Source organism: Oncorhynchus masou, chromosome 28 (genome assembly GCF_036934945.1).
Source record: "Oncorhynchus masou masou isolate Uvic2021 chromosome 28, UVic_Omas_1.1, whole genome shotgun sequence".
NCBI lineage: Eukaryota > Metazoa > Chordata > Actinopteri > Salmoniformes > Salmonidae > Oncorhynchus > Oncorhynchus masou.
This window is the reverse complement of record NC_088239.1, coordinates 9,205,307-9,226,223: the sequence shown is the minus strand read 5'-3', so window position 1 is coordinate 9,226,223 and position 20,917 is coordinate 9,205,307. Positions and strand designations below refer to the sequence as shown.

Sequence of the window (20,917 nt, the reverse complement as noted above, 5' to 3'; positions counted from 1 at the left end):
CTCTCCCTCTCCCTCTCCCTCTCCCTCTCCTCGCTCCCCTCTCCCTCCCTCTCCCTCTCCCGCTCCCTCTCCCTCTCCTCGCTCCCTCTCCCTCTCCCCTCCCTCCCCCTCCCTCTCCCTCCCTCTCCTCCTCTCCCTCTCCTCGCCACTCTCCTCTCCCTCCTCGCTCCCTCTCCCTCTCCCTCTCCCTCGCTCCCTCTCCCTCTCCTCGCTCACTCTCCCTCTCCTCGCTCACTCTCCCTCTCCCTCTCCTCGCTCTCTCCTCTCCCTCTCCCTCCCTCTCCCTCTCTCCTCTCCTCTACCTCTCCCTCGCTCCCTCTCCCTCTCCCTCTCCCTCTCCTCGCTCCTCTCTCCCTCTCTCCTCACTCTCTCCCTCTCCCTCTCCCTCTCCTCGCTCACTCTCTCTCCCTCTCCTCGCTCACTCTCCTCTCCTCTCCCCTCCCTCTCCTCGCCACTCTCTCTCCCTCTCCTCCCCCCTCTCCTCTCTCCCCTCTCCTCGCTCACTCTCCCTCTCCCTCTCCTCGCTCGCTCACTCTCTCTCCCTCTCCTCGCTCACTCTCTCCCTCCCTCCTCGCTCCTCTCCCTCTCCCTCTCCTCTCTCTCGCTCACTCTCTCTCCCTCCTCGCTCACTCTCCCTCTCCCTCTCCTCGCTCACTCTCCCTCTCCCTCTCCCCGCTCCTCACTCACTCTCTCTCCCTCTCTCGCTCACTCTCCCTCTCCCTCTCCCTCTCCTCGCTCACTCTCTCTCTCCTCTACTCGCTCACTCTCTCTCCCTCTCCTCGCTCACTCTCCCTCTCCCTCTCCCTCTCCTCGCTCACTCTCTCTCCCTCTCCTCGCTCACTCTCTCTCTCCCTCTCCCTCTCCTCGCTCACTCTCTCTCTCCCTCTCCGCTCACTCTCTCCTCCCGCTCACTCTCTCCTCTCCCTCCTCCGCTCACTCTCCCTCTCCTCTCTCTCTCCTCGCTCACTCTCCCTCCCCCTCTCCCTCTCCTCTCTCACTCGCTCACTCTCCCTCTCCTCGCTCACTCTCTCTCCCTCTCCTCTCTCCTCGCTCACTCTCCCTCTCCTCTCCTCGCTCACTCTCTCTCCCCCTCCTCGCTCACTCTCCCTCTCCCTCCCTCTCCTCACTCACTCTCTCTCTCCCTCCTCACTCACGCTCACTCTCCCTCCCTCTCCTCGCTCACTCTCCTCTCCCCTCCCTCTCTCGCTCACTCTCCTCTCTCTCCCTCTCCTCGCTCACTCTCTCTTCCCTCTCCTCGCTCACTCTCCTTTCCTCTCCCTCTCCTCCTCTCCTCTCCCTCTCCCTCTCCCTCTCCCTCTCCTCTCTCTCTCTCTCCCTCTCCTCGCTCACTCTCCCTCTCCCTCTCCTCGCTCACTCTCCCTCTCCCTCTCCTCGCTCACTCTCCCTCTCCCTCTCCTCACTTCCTCTCTCCCTCTCCCTCTCCTCGCTCTCTCTCCCTCTCCCTCTCCTCGCTCACTCTCCCTCTCCCTCTCCTCGCTCACTCTCCCTCTCCCTCCACTCGCTTCCTCTCTCCTCTTCCCCCTCTCTCCCCAACCTCATTTAAATGCCAGTCAACTCAGGAAGTACACTACAATTCCAATTTCTCTTCAATGCTTTTCAATTAGGAACAATTTGAATTTCAAATGGAATTGACCCCAACCCTGCCAGTTATGCAGTACTTATCTAGACCGACTCAGAGTGTGTTCTCCTATGACAGGGCTGATAAAATACCAGCATAGTCGTTTCCTGACATTTATACTATCACGTATTTCAGTAAATAGTCGTTATGAGACGACGACCTTTTGCATTTGGTACTTTTGGAGAAAAATCTATATTTTTTACAAAGGTAAAACCACCTCCTCCACTTACCCTCCACTATGCTACCACATAATATAACAAACAGGCCACACACTATCCTCGGGATAGACGGCAGGTTTTTAATATGGTAGGTGGAGTTGAATCAGAGTGGGCAGATAGGAAAGATGAAGTTACAGATGTAATAAAAAGCGAGGAGAGAAGAGAAGACATGGTACGTTATTAGATTCTTACAGTGCGGTTGGTGCAGATTGGTGTGAAAGCGTTGGTTCCGCATGTAAACAGTCTGTCTCCATTCACCAGCAGAACTCGGATGTAGTTCTGACATTCCTCCTGTGAAGAGGACAGAACAGCTGACATTAGCCCTCATAGAAGGACACAGACACAGCAACTCCTTAGCCAAAGTTCAAGTTTCATGTATTTGGCTTTTGTATGTACATACATTGGAATTTCCCTTCAACGTGAGCTCAAACAAGGTAGAAGAAGATTTTTTTTAAACACAAAATAATAAATACAATAACAATGATCAAGTATGCTAAATAAGAATGTGTAAGTGAAAATAATAGCCTAAACATTGGACAAATTCTGAATAATGATGCTACAGCAGAAGAAGGTAAGAGGGGAGTTTGACTTGGCTAACTCTTTGGGGGTTTGGTCTAGGCCTTGGCTAACCCTTCAGGGGTTTGGTCTAGGCCTTGGCTAACTCTTCAGGGGTTTGGTCTAGGCCTTGGGTAACTCTTCAGGGGTTTGGTCTAGGCCTTGGGGGGTTTGGTCTAGGCCTTGGGCTAACTCTTCAGGGGTTTGGTCTAGGCCTTGGCTAACTCTTCAGGGGTTTGGTCTAGGCCTTGGCTAACTCTTCAGGGGTTTGGTCTAGGCCTTGGCTAACTCTTCAGGGGTTTGGTCTAGGCCTTGGCTAACTCTTCAGGGGTTTGGTCTAGGCCTTGGCTAACTCTTCGGCGGTTTGGTCGAGGCCTTGGCTAACTCTTCAGGGGATTGGTCTTGGACTTGGCTAACTCTTCGGGGGTTTGGTCTAGGCCTTGGCTAACTCTTCAGGGGTTTGGTCTAGGCCTTGGCTAACTCTTCGGGGGTTTGGTCTAGGCCGTGGCTAACTCTTCAGGGGTTTGGTCTAGGCCTTGGCTAACTCTTCAGGGGTTTGGTCTAGGCCTTGCTAACTCTTCAGGGGTTTGGTCTAGGCCTTGTCTAACTCTTCAGGGGTTTGGTCTAGGCCTTGTCTAACTCCTCAGGGTTTGGTCTAGGCCTTGGCTAACTCTTCAGGGGTTTGGTAGGGTCTAGGCCTTGGCTAACTCTTCAGGGGGGTTTGGTCTAAGGCCTTGGCTAACTCTTCAGGGGTTTGGTCTAGGCCTTGTCTAACTCTTCAGGGGCTAACTCTTCAGTGGTCTGGTCTAGGCCTTGTCTAACTCTTCAGGGGTTTGGTCTAGGCCTTGGCTAACTCTTCAGGGGTTTGGTCTAGGCCTTGTCTAACTCTTCAGGGTTTGGTCTAGGCCTTGGCTAACTCTTCAGGGGTTTGGTCTAGGCCTTGGCTAACTCTTCAGGGGTTTGGTCTAGGCCTTGGCTAACTCTTCAGGGGTTTGGTCTAGGCCTTGGCTAACTCTTCAGGGGTTTGGTCTAGGCCTTGTCTAACTCTTCAGGGGTTTGGTCTAGGCCTTGGCTAACTCTTCAGGGGTTTGGTCTAGGCCTTGGCTAACTCCTCAGGGGTTTGGTCTAGGCCTTGGCTAACTCTTCAGGGGTTGGGTCTAAGCCTTGACTAACTCTTCAGGGGTTTGGTCCAGGCCTTCTCTAACTCTTTGGGTTTTGTCTAGGCCTTGGCTAACTCTTCAGGGGTTTGGTCTAGGCCTTGGCTAACTCTTCAGGGGTTTGGTCTAGGCCTTGTCTAGGGGTTTGGTCTAGGCCTTGTCTAACTCTTCATGGGTTTGGTCTAGGCCTTGGCTAACTCTTCAGGGGTTTGGTCTAGGCCTTGTCTAACTCTTCAGGGGTTTGGTCTAGGCCTTGGCTAACTCTTCAGGGGTTTGGTCTAGGCCTTGGCTAACTCTTCAGGGGTTTGGTCTAGGCCTTGGCTAACTCTTCAGGGGTTTGGTCTAGGCCTTGGCTAACTCTTCAGGGGTTTGGTCCAGGCCTTGGCTAACTCTTCAGGGGTTTGGTCTAGGCCTTGGCTAACGCTTCAGGGGTTTGGTCCAGGCCTTGGCTAACTCTTCAGGGGTTTGGTCTAGGCCTTGGCTAACGCTTCAGGTGTTTGGTCTATTCCTTGGCTAACTCTTCAGGGGTTTGGTCTAAGCCTTGACTAACTCTTCAGGAGTTTGGTCCAGGCCTTGTCTAACTCTTCAGGGGTTTTGTCTAGGCCTTGCCTAACTCTTCAGGGGTTTGGTCTAGGCCTTGTCTAACTCTTCAGGGGTTTGGTCTAGGCCTTGGCTAACTCTTCGGGGGTTTGGTCTAGGCCTTGGCTAACTCTTCAGGGGTTTGGTCTAGGCCTTGGCCTTGTTTGGCTAACTGCTAACTCTTCAGGGGTTTTGCCTTGTCTAACTCTTCAGGGGGTTTGGTCTAGGCCTTGCTAACTCTTCAGGGGGGTTTGGCTAACTCTTAGGGGTTTGGTCTTAGGGCTAACTCTTCAGGGGTTTGGTCTAGGCCTTGTCTAACTCTTCAGGGGTTTGGTCTAGGCCTTGGCTAACTCTTCAGGGGTTTGGTCTAGGCCTTGGCTAACTCTTCAGGGGTTTGGTCTAGGCCTTGTCTAACTCTTCAGGGGTTTGGTCTAGGCCTTGGCTAACTCTTCAGGGGTTTGGTCTAGGCCTTGGCTAACTCTTCAGGGGTTTGGTCTAGGCTAACTCCAGGGGTTTGGTCTAACTCTTCAGGGGTTTGGTCTAGGCCTTGGCTAACTCTTCAGGGGTTTGGTCTAGGCCTTGGCTAACTCTTCAGGGGTTTGGTCTAGGCCTTGTCTAACTCTTCAGGGGTTTGGTCTAGGCCTTGGCTAACTCTTCAGGGGTTTGGTCTAGGCCTTGGCTAACTCTTCAGGGGTTTGGTCTAGGCCTTGGCTAACTTGGTCTAGGCCTTGCTAACTCTTCAGGGGTTTGGTCTAGGCCTTGCTCTAACTCTTCTAACTCTTCAGGGGTTTGGTCTAGGCCTTGGCTAACTCTTCAGGGGTTTGGTCTAGGCCTTGGCTAACTCTTCAGGGGTTTGGTCTAGGCCTTGGCTAACTCTTCAGGGGTTTGGTCTAGGCCTTGGCTAACTCTTCAGGGGTTTGGTCTAGGCTAACCTTCAGGGGTTTGGTTGGCTAACTCTTCAGGGGTTTGGTCTAGGCCTTGGCTAACTCTTCAGGGGTTTGGTCTAGGCCTTGGCTAACTCTTCAGGGGTTTGGTCTAGGCCTTGGCTAACTCTTCAGGGGTTTGGTCTAGGCCTTGGCTAACTCTTCAGGGGTTTGGTCTAGGCCTTGGCTAACTCAGGGGTTTCAGGCCTTGTCTAACTCTTTTGGTCTAGGCCTTGGCTAACTCTTCAGGGGTTTGGTCTAGGCCTTGGCTAACTTCTTCAGGGGTTTGGTCTAGGCCTTGTCTAACTCTTCAGGGGTTTGGGTTTGGTATAGGCCTTGGCTAACTCTTCAGGGGTTTGGTCTAGGCCTTGGCTAACTCTTCAGGGGTTTGGTCTAGGCCTTGGCTAACTCTTCAGGGGTTTGGTCTAGGCCTTGTCTAACTCTTCAGGGGTTTGGTCTAGGCCTTGGCTAACTCTTCAGGGGTTTGGTCTAGGCCTTGTCTAACTCTTCAGGGGTTTGGTCTAGGCCTTGGCTAACTCTTCAGGGGTTTGGTCTAGGCCTTGACTAACTCTTCAGGGGTTTGGTCTAGGCCTTGGCTAACTCTTCAGGGGTTTGGTCTAGGCCTTGGCTAACTCTTCAGGGGTTTGGTCTAGGCCTTGTCTAACTCTTCAGGGGTTTGGTCTAGGCCTTGGCTAACTCTTCAGGGGTTTGGTCTAGGCCTTGGCTAACTCTTCAGGGGTTTGGTCTAGGCCTTGGCTAACTCTTCAGGGGTTTGGTCTAGGCCTTGGGCTAGGCCTTGGCTAACTCTTCAGGGGTTTGGTCTAGGCCTTGGCTAACTCTTCAGGGGTTTGGTCTAGGCCTTGTCTAACTCTTCAGGGGTTTGGTCTAGGCCTTGGCCTTCAGGGGTTTGGCTAACTCTTCAGGGGTTTGGTCTAGGCCTTGGTCTAACTCTTCAGGGGTTTGGTCTAGGCCTTGGCTAACTCTTCAGGGGTTTGGTCTAGGCCTTGGCTAACTCTTCAGGGGTTTGGTCTAGGCCTTGGCTAACTCTTCAGGGGTTTGGTCTAGGCCGTGGCTAACTCTTCAGGGGTTTGGTCTAGGCCTTGGCTAACTCTTCAGGGGGTTTGGTCTAGGCCTTGTCTAACTCTTCAGGGGTTTGGTCTAGGCCTTGGCTAACTCTTCAGGGGTTTGGTCTAGGCCTTGGCTAACTCTTCAGGGGTTTGGTCTAGGCCTTGGCTAACTCTTCAGGGGTTTGGTCTAGGCCTTGGCTAACTCTTCAGGGGTTTGGTCTAGGCCTTGGCTAACTCTTCAGGGGTTTGGTCTAGGCCTTGGCTAACTCTTCAGGGGTTTGGTCTCAGGGTTTGGCCTTGTCTAACTCTTCAGGGGGGGGTCTTCAGGCCTTGGCTAACTCTTCAGGGGTTTGGTCTAGGCCTTGGCTAACTCTTCAGGGGTTTGGTCTAGGCCTTGGCTAACTCTTCAGGGGTTTGGTCTAGGCCTTGGCTAACTCTTCAGGGGTTTGGTCTAGGCCTTGGCTAACTCTTCAGGGGTTTGGTCTAGGCCTTGTCTAACTCTTCAGGGGTTTGGTCTAGGCCTTGGCTAACTCTTCAGGGGTTTGGTCTAGGCCTTGGCTAACTCTTCAGGGGTTTGGTCTAGGCCTTGGCTAACTCTTCAGGGGTTTGGTCTAGGCCTTGTCTAACTCTTCAGGGGTTTGGTCTAGGCCTTTTCTAACTCTTCAGGGGTTTGGTCTAGGCCTTGGCTAACTCTTCAGGGGTTTGGTCTAGGCCTTGGCTAACTCTTCAGGGGTTTGGTTCAGGGCTAACTCTTCAGGGGTTTGGTCTAGGCCTTGGCTAACTCTTCAGGGGTTTGGTCTAGGCCTTGGCTAACTCTTCAGGGGTTTGGTCTAGGCCTTGGCTAACTCTTCAGGGGTTTGGTCTAGGCCTTGGCTAACTCTTCAGGGGTTTGGTCTAGGCCTTGGCTAACTCTTCAGGGGTTTGGTCTAGGCCTTGGCTAACTCTTCAGGGGTTTGGTCTAGGCCTTGGCTAACTCTTCTTCAGGCCTTGGGGTTTGGTCTAGGCCTTGGCTAACTCTTCAGGGGTTTGGTCTAGGCCTTGGCTAACTCTTCAGGGGTTTGGTCTAGGCCTTGGCTAACTCTTCAGGGGTTTGGTCTAGGCCTTGTCTAACTCTTCAGGGGTTTGGTCTAGGCCTTGGCTAACTCTTCAGGGGTTTGGTCTAGGCCTTGGCTAACTCTTCAGGGGTTTGGTCTAGGCCTTGTCTAACTCTTCAGGGGTTTGGTCTAGGCCTTGGCTAACTCTTCAGGGGTTTGGTCTATCCTTGGCTAACTCTTAGGGGTTTGGTCTAGGCCTTGGCTAACTCTTCAGGGGTTTGGTCTAGGCCTTGGCTAACTCTTCAGGGGTTTGGTCTAGGCCTTGACTAACTCTTCAGGGGTTTGGTCTAGGGCCTTGTCTAACTCTTCACTCTTGGGTTTGGTCTAGGCCTTGCTAACTCTTCAGGGGTTTGGTCTAGGCCTTGACTAACTCTTCAGGGGTTTGGTCTAGGCCTTGTCTAACTCTTCAGGGGTTTGGTCTAGGCCTTGGCTAACTCTTCAGGGGTTTGGTCTAGGCCTTGTCTAACTCTTCAGGGGTTTGGTCTAGGCCTTGGCTAACTCTTCAGGGGTTTGGTCTAGGCCTTGGCTAACTCTTCAGGGGTTTGGTCTAGGCCTTGGCTAACTCTTCAGGGGTTTGGTCTAGGCCTTGGCTAACTCTTTCAGGGGTTTGGTCTAGGCCTATGCTAACTCTTCAGGGGTTTGGTCTAGGCCTTGTCTAACTCTTCAGGGGGGTTTGGTCTAGGCCTTGGCTAACTCTTCAGGGGTTTGGTCTAGGCCTTGGCTAACTCTTCAGGGGTTTGGTCTAGGCCTTGGCTAACTCCAGGGGTTTGGGCTAACTCTTCTTCAGGGGTTTGGTCTAGGCCTTGGCTAACTCTTCAGGGGTTTGGTCTAGGCCTTGGCTAACTCTTCAGGGGTTTGGTCTAGGCCTTGGCTAACTCTTCAGGGGTTTGGTCTAGGCCTTGGCTAACTCTTCAGGGGTTTGGTCTAGGCCTTGGCTAACTCTTCAGGGGTTTGGTCTAGGCCTTGGCTAACTCTTCAGGGGTTTGGTCTAGGCCTTGTCTAACTCTTCAGGGGTTTGGTCAGGCCTTGGCTAACTCTTCAGGGGTTTGGTCTAGGCCTTGGCTAACTCTTCAGGGGTTTGGTCTAGGCCTTGGCTAACTCTTCAGGGGTTTGGTCTAGGCCTTGCTTCAGGGGTTTGGTGGCCTTGGCTAACTCTTCAGGGGTTTGGTCTAGGCCTTGGCTAACTCTTCAGGGGTTTGGTCTAGGCCTTGTCTAACTCTTCATGGGTTTCTAGGCCTTGGCTAACTCTTCAGGGTTTGGTCTAGGCCTTGTCTAACTCTTCAGGGGTTTGGGCCTTACTCTTCTAACTCTTCAGGGGTTTGGTCTAGGCCTTGTCTAACTCTTCAGGGGTTTGGTCTAGGCCTTGCTAACTCTTCAGGGGTTTGGTCTAGGCCTTGTCTAACTCTTCAGGGGTTTGGTCTAGGCCTTGGCTAACTCTTCAGGGGTTTGGTCTAGGCCTTGGCTAACTCTTCAGGGGTTTGGTCTAGGCCTTGGCTAACTCTTCAGGGGTTTGGTCTAGGCCTTGGCTAACTCTTTCAGGGGTTTGGTCTAGGCCTTGGCTAACTCTTCAGGGGTTTGGTCTAGGCCTTGGCTAACTCTTCAGGGGTTTGGTCTAGGCCTTGTCTAACTCTTCAGGGGTTTGGTCTAGGCCTTGGCTAACTCTTCAGGGGTTTGGTCTAGGCCTTGGCTAACTCTTCAGGGGTTTGGTCTAGGCCTTGTCTAACTCTTCAGGGGTTTGGTCTAGGCCTTGGCTAACTCTTCAGGGTTTGGTTGGTAACTCTTCAGGGGTTTAGGCCTTGGCTAACTCTTCAGGGGTTTGGTCTAGGCCTTGGCTAACTCTTCAGGGGTTTGGTCTAGGCCTTTCTAACTCTTCAGGGGTTTGGTCTAGGCCTTGGCTAACTCTTCAGGGGTTTGGTCTAGGCCTTGTCTAACTCTTCAGGGGTTTGGTCTAGGCCTTGGCTAACTCTTCAGGGGTTTGGTCTAGGCCTTGTCTAACTCTTCAGGGGTTTGGTCTAGGCCTTGGCTAACTCTTCAGGGGTTTGGTCTAGGCCTTGGCTAACTCTTCAGGGGTTGGGTCTAATCCTTGACTAACTCTTCAGGGGTTTGGTCTAGGCCTTCTCTAACTCTTCAGGGGTTTGGTCTAGGCCTTGGCTAACTCTTCAGGGGTTTGGTCTAGGCCTTGGCTAACTCTTCAGGGGTTTGGTCTAGGCCTTGGCTAACTCTTCAGGGGTTTGGTCTAGGCCTTGGCTAACTCTTCAGGGGTTTGGTCTAGGCCTTGGCTAACTCTTCAGGGGTTTGTTTGGTCTAGGGTCTAACTCTTTGGTCTAGGCCTTGGCTAACTCTTCAGGGGTTTGGTCTAGGCCTTTTCTAACTCTTCAGGGGTTTGGTCTAGGCCTTGGCTAACTCTTCAGGGGTTTGGTCTAGGCCTTGGCTAACTCTTCAGGGGTTTGGTCTAAGGGGTTTGGTCTAACTAACTTCAGGGGTTTGGTCTAGGCCTTGGCTAACTTCAGGGGTTTTCAGGGGTTTGGTCTAGGCCTTGGCTAACTCTTCAGGGGTTTGGTCTAGGCCTTGGCTAACTCTTCAGGGGTTTGGTCTAGGCCTTGGCTAACTCTTCAGGGTTTGGTCTAGGCCTTGTCTAACTCTTCAGGGGTTTGGTCTAGGCCTTGGCTAACTCTTCAGGGGTTTGGTCTAGGCCTTGCTAACTCTTCAGGGGTTTGGTCTAGGCCTTGGCTAACTCTTCAGGGGTTTGGTCTAGGCCTTGGCTAACTCTTCAGGGGTTTGGTCTAGGCCTTGGCTAAGGCCTTGTCTAACTCTTCAGGGGTTTGGTCTAGGCCTTGTCTAACTCTTCAGGGGTTTGGTCTAGGCCTTGGCTAACTCTTCAGGGGTTTGGTCTAGGCCTTGGCTAACTCTTCAGGGGTTTGGTCTAGGCCTTGGCTAACTCTTCAGGGGTTTGGTCTAGGCCTTGGCTAACTCTTCAGGGGTTTGGTCTAGGCCTTGGCTAACTCTTCAGGGTTTTGGTCTAGGCCTTGGCTAACTCTTCAGGGGTTTGGTCTAGGCCTTGTCTAACTCTTCAGGGGTTTGGTCTAGGCCTTGGCTAACTCTTCAGGGGTTTGGTCTAGGCCTTGGCTAACTCTTCAGGGGTTTGGTCTAGGCCTTGTCTAACTAGGCCTTCTAAGGGTTTGGTCTAGGCCTTGGCTAACTCTTCAGGGGTTTGGTCTAGGCCTTGGCTAACTCTTCAGGGGTTTGGTCTAGGCCTTGGCTAACTCTTCAGGGGTTTGGTCTAGGCCTTGGCTAACTCTTCAGGGGTTTGGTCTAGGCCTTGACTAACTCTTCAGGGGTTTGGTCAAGGCCTTGTCTAACTCTTCAGGGGTTTGGTCTAGGCCTTGTCTAACTCTTCAGGGGTTTGGTCTAGGCCTTGACTAACTCTTCAGGGGTTTGGTCTAGGCCTTGGCTAACTCTTCAGGGGTTTGGTCTAGGCCTTGCTAACTCTTCAGGGGTTTGGTCTAGGCCTTGGCTAACTCTTCAGGGGTTTGGTCTAGGCCTTGGCTAACTCTTCAGGGGTTTGGTCTAGGCCTTGGCTAACTCTTCAGGGGATTGGTCTTGGACTTGGCTAACTCTTCGGGGGTTTGGTCTAGGCCTTGGCTATCTCTTCAGGGGTTTGGCCTTGGCCGTTGCTAACTCTTCAGGGGTTTGGTCTAGGCCTTGGCTAACTCTTCAGGGGTTTGGTCTAGGCCTTGGCTAACTCTTCAGGGGTTTGGTCTAGGCCTTGGCTAACTCTTCAGGGGTTTGGTCTAGGCCTTGGCTAACTCTTCAGGGGGTCTAGGCCTTGGCTAACTCTTCAGGGGTTTGGTCTAGGCCTTGCTAACTCTTAACTCTTCAGGGGTTTGGTCTAGGCCTTGGCTAACTCTTCAGGGGTTTGGTCTAGGCCTTGGCTAACTCTTCAGGGGTTTGGTCTAGGCCTTGTCTAACTCTTCAAGGGTTTGGTCCAGGCCTTGGCTAACTCTTCAGGGGTTTGGTCTAGGCCTTGGCTAACTCTTCAGGGTTTGGTCTAGGCCTTGGCTAACTCTTCAGGGGTTTGGTCTAGGCCTTGGCTTACTCTTCAGGGGGTTGGTCTAAGCCTTGACTAACTCTTCAGGGGTTTGGTCAAGGGCTTGTCTAACTCTTCATGGGTTTTGTCTAGGCCTTGCCTAACTCTTCAGGGGTTTGGTCTAAGCCTTGACTAACTCTTCAGGGGTTTGGTCTAGGCCTTGTCTAACTAGGCCTTGTCTAACTCTTCAGGGGTTTTGTCTAGGCCTTGCCTAACTCTTCAGGGGTTTGGTCTAGGCCTTGTCTAACTCTTCAGGGGGGTTTGGTCTAGGCCTTGGCTAACTCTTCAGGGGTTTGGTCTAGGCCTTGGCTAACTCTTCAGGGGTTTGGTCTAGGCCTTGGCTAACTCTTCAGGGGTTTGGTCTAGGCCTTGGCTAACTCTTCAGGGGTTTGGTCTAGGCCTTGTCTAACTCTTCAGGGGTTTGGTCTAGGCCTTGTCTAACTCTTCAGGGGTTTGGTCTAGGCCTTGGCTAACTCCTCTTAGGGGTTTGGTCTAGGCCTTGGCTAACTCTTCAGGGGACTAACTCTTTGGTCAGGGGTTTGGTCTAGGCCTTGTCTAACTATTCAGGGGTTTGGTCTAGGCCTTGTCTAACTCTTCAGGGGTTTGGTCTAGGCCTTGGCTAACTCTTCAGGGGTTTGGTCTTGGCCTTTGCTAACTCTTCAGGGGTTTGGTCTAGGCCTTGTCTAACTCTTCAGGGGTTTGGTCTATCCTTGGCTAACTCTTCAGGGGTTTGGTCTAGGCCTTGGCTAACTCTTCAGGGGTTTGGTCTAGGCCTTGGCTAACTCTTCAGGGATTTGGTCTAGGCCTTGTCTAACTCTTCAGGGGTTTGGTCTAGGCCTTGGCTAACTCTTCAGGGGTTTGGTCTAGGCCTTGTCTAACTCTTCAGGGGTTTGGTCCAGGCCTTGGCTAACTCTTCAGGGGTTTGGTCTAGGCCTTGTCTAACTCTTCAGGGGTTTGGTCTAGGCCTTGGCTAACTCCTCAGGGGTTTGGTCTAGGCCTTGGCTAACTCTTCAGGGGTTGGGTCTAGGCCTTGGCTAACTCTTCAGGGGTTTGGTCTAGGCCTTGGCTAACTCTTCAGGGGTTTGGTCTAGGCCTTGTCTAACTCTTCAGGGGTTTGGTCTAGGCCTTGGCTAACTCTTCAGGGGTTAGGCTTCAGGGTTTGGTCTAGGCCTTGTCTAACTCTTCAGGGGTTTGGTCTAGGCCTTGGCTAACTCCTCAGGGGTTGGTCTAGGCCTTGGCTAACTCTTCAGGGGTTGGGTCTAAGCCTTGACTAACTCTTCAGGGGTTTGGTCCAGGCCTTCTCTAACTCTTCAGGGGTTTGGTCTAGGCCTTGGCTAACTCTTCAGGGGTTTGGTCTAGGCCTTGGCTAACTCTTCAGGGGTTTGGTCTAGGCCTTGGCTAACTCTTCAGGGGTTTGGTCTAGGCCTTGACTAACTCTTCAGGGGGGTTTGGTCAGGTGTTTGGCCTTGGCTAACTCTTCAGGGGTTTGGTCTAGGCCTTGGCTAACTCTTCAGGGTTTGGTCAGGCCTTGTCTAACTCTTCAGGGGTTTTGTCTAGGCCTTGCCTAACTCTTCAAGGGTTTGGTCTAGGCCTTGGCTAACTCTTCAGGGGTTTGGTCTAGGCCTTGGCTAACTCTTCGGGGGTTTGGTCTAGGCCTTGGCTAACTCTTTAGGGGTTTGGTCTAAGCCTATGCTAACTCTTCAGGGGTTTGGTCTAGGCCTTGTCTAACTCTTCAGGGGTTTGGTCTAGGCCTTGGCTAACTCTTCAGGGGTTTGGTCTAGGCCTTGGCTAACTCTTCAGGGGTTTGGTCTAGGCCTTGGCTAACTCTTCAGGGGTTTGGTCTAGGCCTTGTCTAACTCTTCAGGGGTTTGGTCTAGGCCTTGGCTAACTCTTCAGGGGTTTTGTCTAGGCCTTGCCTAACTCTTCAGGGGTTTGGTCTAGGCCTTGGCTAACTCTTCAGGGGTTTGGTCTAGGCCTTGGCTAACTCTTCAGGGGTTTGGTCTAGGCCTTGGCTAACTCTTCAGGGGTTTGGTCTAGGCCTTGTCTAACTCTTCAGGGGTTTGGTCTAGGCCTTGGCTAACTCTTCAGGGGTTTGGTCTAGGCCTTGGCTAACTCTTCAGGGGTTTGGTCTAGCCTTGGCTAACTCCAGGGGTTTTGGCCTTGGCTAACTCTTCAGGGGTTTGGTCTAGGCCTTGGCTAACTCTTCAGGGGTTTGGTCTAGGCCTTGGCTAACTCTTCAGGGGTTTGGTCTAGGCCTTGGCTAACTCTTCAGGGGTTTGGTCTAGGCCTTGTCTAACTCTTCAGGGGTTTGGTCTAGGCCTTGGCTAACTCTTCAGGGGTTTGGTCTAGGCCTTGGCTAACTCTTCAGGGGTTTGGTCTAGGCCTTGGCTAACTCTTCAGGGGTTTGGTCTAGGCCTTGGCTAACTCTTCAGGGGTTTGGTCTAGGCCTTGGCTAACTCTTCAGGGGTTTGGTCTAGGCCTTGGCTAACTCTTCAGGGGTTTGGTCTAGGCCTTGGCTAACTCTTCAGGGGTTTGGTCTAAGCCTTGACTAACTCTTCAGGGGTTTGGTCTAGGCCTTGTCTAACTCTTCATGGGTTTTGTCTAGGCCTTGCCTAACTCTTCAGGGGTTTGGTCTAGGCCTTGACTAACTCTTCAGGGGTTTGGTCTAGGCCTTGTCTAACTCTTCAGGGGTTTTGTCTAGGCCTTGCCTAACTCTTCAGGGGTTTGGTCTAGGCCTTGGCTAACTCTTCAGGGGTTTGGTCTAGGCCTTGGCTAACTCTTCAGGGGTTTGGTCTAGGCCTTGTCTAACTCTTCAGGGGTTTGGTCTAGGCCTTGGCTAACTCTTCAGGGGTTTGGTTTAGGCCTTGGCTAACTCTTCAGGGGTTTGGTCTAGGCCTTGGCTAACTCTTCGGGGGTTTGGTCTAGGCCTTGGCTAACTCTTCAGGGGTTTGGTCTAGGCCTTGGCTAACTCTTCAGGGGGTTTGGTCTAGGCCTTGGCTAACTCTTCAGGGGTTTGGGCCTTTTGGTCTAGGCCTTGTCTAACTCTTCAGGGGTTTGGTCAGGCCTTAACTCTTCAGGGGTTTGGTCTAGGCCTTGGCTAACTCTTCAGGTGTTTGGTCTAGGCCTTGGCTAACTCTTCAGGGGTTTGGTCTAGGCCTTGGCTTACTCTTCAGGGGGTTGGTCTAAGCCTTGACTAACTCTTCAGGGGTTTGGTCAAGGGCTTGTCTAACTCTTCATGGGTTTTGTCTAGGCCTTGCCTAACTCTTCAGGGGTTTGGTCTAAGCCTTGACTAACTCTTCAGGGGTTTGGTCCAGGCCTTGTCTAACTCTTCAGGGGTTTTGTCTAGGCCTTGCCTAACTCTTCAGGGGTTTGGTCTAGGCCTTGTCTAACTCTTCAGGGGTTTGGTCTAGGCCTTGGCTAACTCTTCGGGGGTTTGGTCTAGGCCTTGGCTAACTCTTCAGGGGTTTGGTCTAGGCCTTGGCTAACTCTTCGGGGGTTTGGTCTAGGCCTTGGCTAACTCTTTAGGGGTTTGGTCTAGGCCTATGCTAACTCTTCAGGGGTTTGGTCTAGGCCTTGTCTAACTCTTCAGGGGTTTGGTCTAGGCCTTGGCTAACTCTTCAGGGGTTTGGTCTAGGCCTTGGCTAACTCTTCAGGGGTTTGGTCTAGGCCTTGGCTAACTCTTCAGGGGTTTGGTCTAGGCCTATGCTAACTCTTCAGGGGTTTGGTCTAGGCCTTGGCTAACTCTTCAGGGGTTTGGTCTAGGCCTTGGCTAACTCTTCAGGGGTTTGGTCTAGGCCTTGGCTAACTCTTCAGGGGTTTGGTCTAGGCCTTGGCTAACTCTTCAGGGGTTTGGTCTAGGCCTTGTCTAACTCTTCAGGGGTTTGGTCTAGGCCTTGGCTAACTCTTCAGGGGTTTGGTCTAGGCCTTGGCTAACTCTTCAGGGGTTTGGTCCAGGCCTTGTCTAACTCTTCAGGGGTTTGGTCTAGGCCTTGTCTAACTCTTCAGGGGTTTGGTCTAGGCCTTGGCTAACTCTTCAGGGTTTGGTCTAGGCCTTGGCTAACTCTTCAGGGGTTTGGTCTAGGCCTTGGCTAACTCTTCAGGGGTTTGGTCTAGGCCTTGTCTAACTCTTCAGGGGTTTGGTCTAGGCCTTGGCTAACTCTTCAGGGGTTTGGTCTAGGCCTTAACTCTTCTAACTCTTCAGGGGTTTGGTCTAGGCCTTGTCTAACTCTTCAGGGGTTTGGTCTAGGCCTTGGCTAACTCTTCAGGGGTTTGGTCTAGGCCTTGGCTAACTCTTCAGGGGTTTGGTCTAGGCCTTGTCTAACTCTTCAGGGGTTTGGTCTAGGCCTTGGCTAACTCTTCAGGGGTTTGGTCTAGGCCTTGGCTAACTCTTCAGGGGTTTGGTCTAGGCCTTGGCTAACTCTTCAGGGGTTTGGTCTAGGCCTTGGCTAACTCTTAACGGTTTGGTCTAGGCCTTGGCTAACTCTTCAGGGGTTTGGTCTAGGCCTTGGCTAACTCTTCAGGGGTTTGGTCTAGGCCTTGGCTAACTCTTCAGGGGTTTGGTCTAGGCCTTGGCCTTCAGGGGTTTGGCTAACTCTTCAGGGGTTTGGTCTAGGCCTTGGCTAACTCTTCAGGGGTTTGGTCTAGGCCTTGTCTAACTCTTCAGGGGTTTGGTCTAGGCCTTGGCTAACTCTTCAGGGGTTTGGTCTAGGCCTTGGCTAACTCTTCAGGGGTTTGGTCTAGGCCTTGGCTAACTCTTCAGGGGTTTGGTCTAGGCCTTGGCTAACTCTTCAGGGGTTTGGTCTAGGCCTTGGCTAACTCTTCAGGGGTTTGGTCTAGGCCTTGGCTAACTCTTCAGGGGTTTGGTCTAGGCCTTGTCTAACTCTTCAGGGGTTTGGTCCAGGCCTTGTCTAACTCTTCAGGGGTTTTGTCTAGGCCTTGCCTAACTCTTCAGGGGTTTGGTCTAGGCATTGTCTAACTCAGGGGTTTGGTCTAGGCCTTGGCTAACTCTTCAGGGGTTTGGTCTAGGCCTTGTCTAACTCTTCAGGGGTTTGTAGGCCTTGGTCTTCATGGGTTTGGTCTAGGCCTTGGCTAACTCTTCAGGGGTTTGGTCTAGGCCTTGGCTAACTCTTCAGGGTCTTTGGTCTAGGCCTTGGCTAACTCTTCAGGGGTGGTCTATGCCTTGGCTATCTCTTCAGGGGTTTGGCCTTGGCCTTGGCTAACTCTTTAGGGGTTTGGTCTAGGACCTTGCCATCTCTTCAGGGGTTTGGTCTAGGGTTTGGTCTAGGCCTTGGCTAACTCTTCAGGGGTTTGGTCTAGGCCTTGGCTAACTCTTCAGGGGTTTGGTCTAGGCCTTGTCTAACTCTTCAGGGGTTTGGTCTAGGCCTTGGCTAACTCTTCAGGGGTTTGGTCTAGGCCTTGGCTAACTCTTCAGGGGTTTGGTCTAGGCCTTGGCTAACTCTTCAGGGGTTTGGTCTAGGCCTTGGCTAACTCTTCAGGGGTTTGGTCTAGGCCTTGGCTAACTCTTCAGGGGTTTGGTCTAGGCCTTGGCTAACTCTTCAGGGGTTTGGTCTAGGCCTTGTCTAACTCTTCAGGGGTTTGGTCCAGGCCTTGTCTAACTCTTCAGGGGTTTTGTCTAGGCCTTGCCTAACTCTTCAGGGGTTTGGTCTAGGCATTGTCTAACTCTTCAGGGGTTTGGTCTAGGCCTTGGCTAACTCTTCAGGGGTTTGGTCTAGGCCTTGTCTAACTCTTCAGGGGTTTGGTCCAGGCCTTGTCTAACTCTTCAGGGGTTTGGTCAGGCCTTGTCTAACTCTTCAGGGGTTTGGTCCAGGCCTTGTCTAACTCTTCAGGGGTTTGGTCTAGGCCTTGGCTAACTCTTCAGGGGTTTGGTCTAGGCCTTGGCTAACTCTTCAGGGGTTTGGTCTAGGCCTTGGCTAACTCTTCAGGGGTTTGGTCTAGGCCTTGTCTAACTCTTCAAGGGTTTGGTCTAGGCCTTGGCTAACTCTTCAGGGGTTTGGTCTAGGCCTTGGCTAACTCTTCAGGGGTTTGGTCTAGGCCTTGGCTAACTCTTCAGGGTTTTGGTCTAGGCCTTGGCTAACTCTTCAGGGGTTTGGTCTATGCCTTGGCTATCTCTTCAGGGGTTTGGCCTTGGCCTTGGCTAACTCTTCAGGGGTTTGGTTTAGGGGTTTGGTCTACTTGCTATCTCTTCAGGGGTTTGGTCTAGGCCTTGGCTAACCTGGCCATCTCTTCAGGGGTTTGGTCTAGGCCTTGGCTAACTCTTCAGGGGTTTGGTCTAGGCCTTGGCTAACTCTTCAGGGGTTTGGTCTAGGCCTTGGCTAACTCTTCAGGGGTTTGGTCTAGGCCTTGGCTAACTCTTCAGGGGTTTGGTCTAGGCCTTGGCTAACTCTTCAGGGGTTTGGTCTAACTATTCAGGGGTTTGGTCTAGGCCTTGGCTAACTCTTCAGGGGTTTGGTCTAGGCCTTAGCTAACTCTTCACGGGTTTGGTCTAGGCCTTGGCTAACTCTTCAGGGGTTTGGTCTAGGCCTTGTCTAAATCTTCAGGGGTTTGGTCCAGGCCTTGTCTAACTCTTCAGGGGTTTTGTCTAGGCCTTGCCTAACTCTTCAGGGGTTTGGTCTAGGCATTGTCTAACTCTTCAGGGGTTTGGTCTAGGCCTTGGCTAACTCTTCAGGGGTTTGGTCTAGGCCTTGTCTAACTCTTCAGGGGTTTGGTCCAGGCCTTGTCTAACTCTTCAGGGGTTTGGTCCAGGCCTTGTCTAACTCTTCAGGGGTTTGGTCTAGGCCTTGTCTAACTCTTCAGGGGTTTGGTCTAGGCCTTGGCTAACTCTTCAGGGGTTTGGTCTAGGCCTTGGCTAACTCTTCAGGGGTTTGGTCTAGGCCTTGGCTAACTCTTCAGGGGTTTGGTCTAGGCCTTGGCTAACTCTTCAGGGGTTTGGTCTAGGCCTTGTCTAACTCTTCAAGGGTTTGGTCTAGGCCTTGGCTAACTCTTCATGGGTTTGGCCTTGGCCGTGGCTAACTCTTCAGGGGTTTGGTCTAGGCCTTGTCTAACTCTTCAGGGGTTTGGTCTAGGCCTTGGCTAACTCTTCAGGGGTTTGGTCTAGGCCTTGGCTAACTCTTCAGGGGTTTGGTCTAGGCCTTGTCTAACTCTTCAGGGGTTTGGTCTAGGCCTTGGCTAACTCTTCAGGGGTTTGGTCTAGGCCTTGGCTAACTCTTCAGGGGTTTGGTCTAGGCCTTGTCTAACTCTTCAGGGGTTTGGTCTAGGCCTTGGCTAACTCTTCAGGGGTTTGGTCTAGGCCTTGGCTAACTCTTCAGGGGTTTGGTCTAGGTCTTGGCTAACTCTTCAGGGATTTGGTCTAGGCCTTGGCTAACTCTTCAGGGGTTTGGTCTAGGCCTTGGCTAACTCTTCAGGGGTTTGGTCTAGGCCTTGTCTAACTCTTCAGGGGTTTGTTCTAGGCCTTGGCTAACTCTTCATGGGTTTGGTCTAGGCCTTGGCTAACTCTTCAGGGGTTTGGTCTAGGCCTTGGCTAACTCTTCAGGGGTTTGGTCTAGGCCTTGGCTAACCCTTCAGGGGTTTGGTCTATGCCTTGGCTATCTCTTCAGGGGTTTGGCCTAGGCCTTGGCTAACTCTTCAGGGGTTTGGTCTAGGACCTGCCATCTCTTCAGGGGTTTGGTCTAGGCCTTGGCTAACTCTTCAGGGGTTTGGTCTAGGCCTTGGCTAACTCTTCAGGGGTTTGGTCTAGGCCTTGTCTAACTCTTCAGGGGTTTGGTCTAGGCCTTGGCTAACTCTTCAGAGGTTTGGTCTAGGCCTTGGCTAACTCTTCAGGGGTTTGGTCTAGGCCTTGTCTAACTCTTCAGGGGTTTGGTCTAGGCCTTGGCTAACTCTTCAGGGGTTTGGTCTAGGCCTTGGCTAACTCTTCAGGGGTTTGGTCTAGGCCTTGGCTAACTCTTCAGGGGTTTGGTCTAGGCCTTGTCTAACTCTTCAGGGGTTTGGTCCAGGCCTTGTCTAACTCTTCAGGGGTTTTGTCTAGGCCTTGCCTAACTCTTCAGGGGTTTGGTCTAGGCATTGTCTAACTCTTCAGGGGTTTGGTCTAGGCCTTGGCTAACTCTTCAGGGGTTTGGTCTAGGCCTTGTCTAACTCTTCAGGGGTTTGGTCTAGGCCTTGGCTAACTCTTCAGGGGTTTGGTCTAGGCCTTGGCTAACTATTCAGGGGTTTGGTCTAGGCCTTGTCTAACTCTTCAGGGGTTTGGTCTAGGCCTTGGCTAACTCTTCAGGGGTTTGGTCTAGGCCTTGGCTAACTCTTCAGGGGTTTGGTCTAGGCCTTGTCTAACTCTTCAGGGGTTTGGTCTAGGCCTTGTCTAACTCATCAGGGGTTTGGTCTAGGCCTTGGCTAACTCTTCAGGGGTTTGGTCTAGGTCTTGGCTAACTCTTCAGGGATTTGGTCTAGGCCTTGGCTAACTCTTCAGGGGTTTGGTCTAGGCCTTGACTAACTCTTCAGGGGTTTGGTCTAGGCCTTGTCTAACTCTTCAGGGGTTTGGTCTAGGCCTTGGCTAACTCTTCAGGGGTTTGGTCTAGGCCTTGGCTAACTCTTCAGGGGTTTGGTCTAGGCCTTGGCTAACTCTTCAGGGGTTTGGTCTAGGCCTTGGCTAACGCTTCAGGTGTTTGGTCTATTCCTTGGCTATCTCTTCAGGGGTTTGGCCTTGGCCTTGGCTAACTCTTTAGGGGTTTGGTCTAGGACCTGCCATCTCTTCAGGGTTTGGTCTAGGCCTTGGCTAACTCTTCAGGGGTTTGGTCTAGGCCTTGGCTAACTCTTCAGGGGTTTGGTCTAGGCCTTGGCTAACTCTTCAGGGGTTTGGTCTAGGCCTTGGCTAACTCTTCAGGGGTTTGGTCTAGGCCTTGGCTAACTCTTCAGGGGTTTGGTCTAGGCCTTGTCTAACTCTTCAGGGGTTTGGTCTAGGCCTTGGCTAACTCTTCAGGGGTTTGGTCTAGGCCTTGGCTAACTCTTCAGGGGTTTGGTCTAGGCCTTGGCTAACTCTTCAGGGGTTTGGTCTAGGCCTTGTCTAACTCTTCAGGGGTTTGGTCCAGGCCTTGTCTAACTCTTCAGGGGTTTTGTCTAGGCCTTGCCTAACTCTTCAGGGGTTTGGTCTAGGCATTGTCTAACTCTTCAGGCGTTTGGTCTAGGCCTTGGCTAACTCTTCAGGGGTTTGGTCTAGGCCTTGTCTAACTCTTCAGGGGTTTGGTCCAGGCCTTGTCTAACTCTTCAGGGGTTTGGTCTATTCCTTGTCTAACTCTTCAGGGGTTTGGTCCAGGCCTTGTCTAACTCTTCAGGGGTTTGGTCTAGGCCTTGGCTAACTCTTCAGGGGTTTTGTCTAGGCCTTGGCTAACTCTTCAGGGGTTTGGTCTAGGCCTTGGCTAACTCTTCAGGGGTTTGGTCTAGGCCTTGTCTAACTCTTCAAGGGTTTGGTCTAGGCCTTGGCTAACTCTTCATGGGTTTGGCCTTGGTCGTGGCTAACTCTTCAGGGGTTTGGTCTAGGCCTTGGCTAACTCTTCAGGGGTTTGGTCTAGGACCTGTGTGTGTGTGTGTGTGT

At 52.3% G+C, this 20,917-nt stretch overlaps 1 protein-coding gene across 3 annotated transcripts in view; it reads right to left on the bottom strand.

Moving 5' to 3' along the window:
* The window catches only part of LOC135517137 (semaphorin-5A-like), a 372,787-nt gene that overhangs the window by 222,990 nt on the left and 128,880 nt on the right, over nucleotides 1-20,917 (bottom strand). For all 3 annotated transcript variants that reach the window (XR_010451994.1, XM_064941174.1, XM_064941175.1), the window contains exon 6: nucleotides 2,050-2,148. Coding sequence is in view for 2 of the 3 variants with exons in the window: in XM_064941174.1 (XP_064797246.1) it covers nucleotides 2,050-2,148 (99 nt within the window). In the remaining variant the exon portion in view is untranslated. The remainder of the gene's footprint in view (nucleotides 1-2,049; nucleotides 2,149-20,917) is intronic.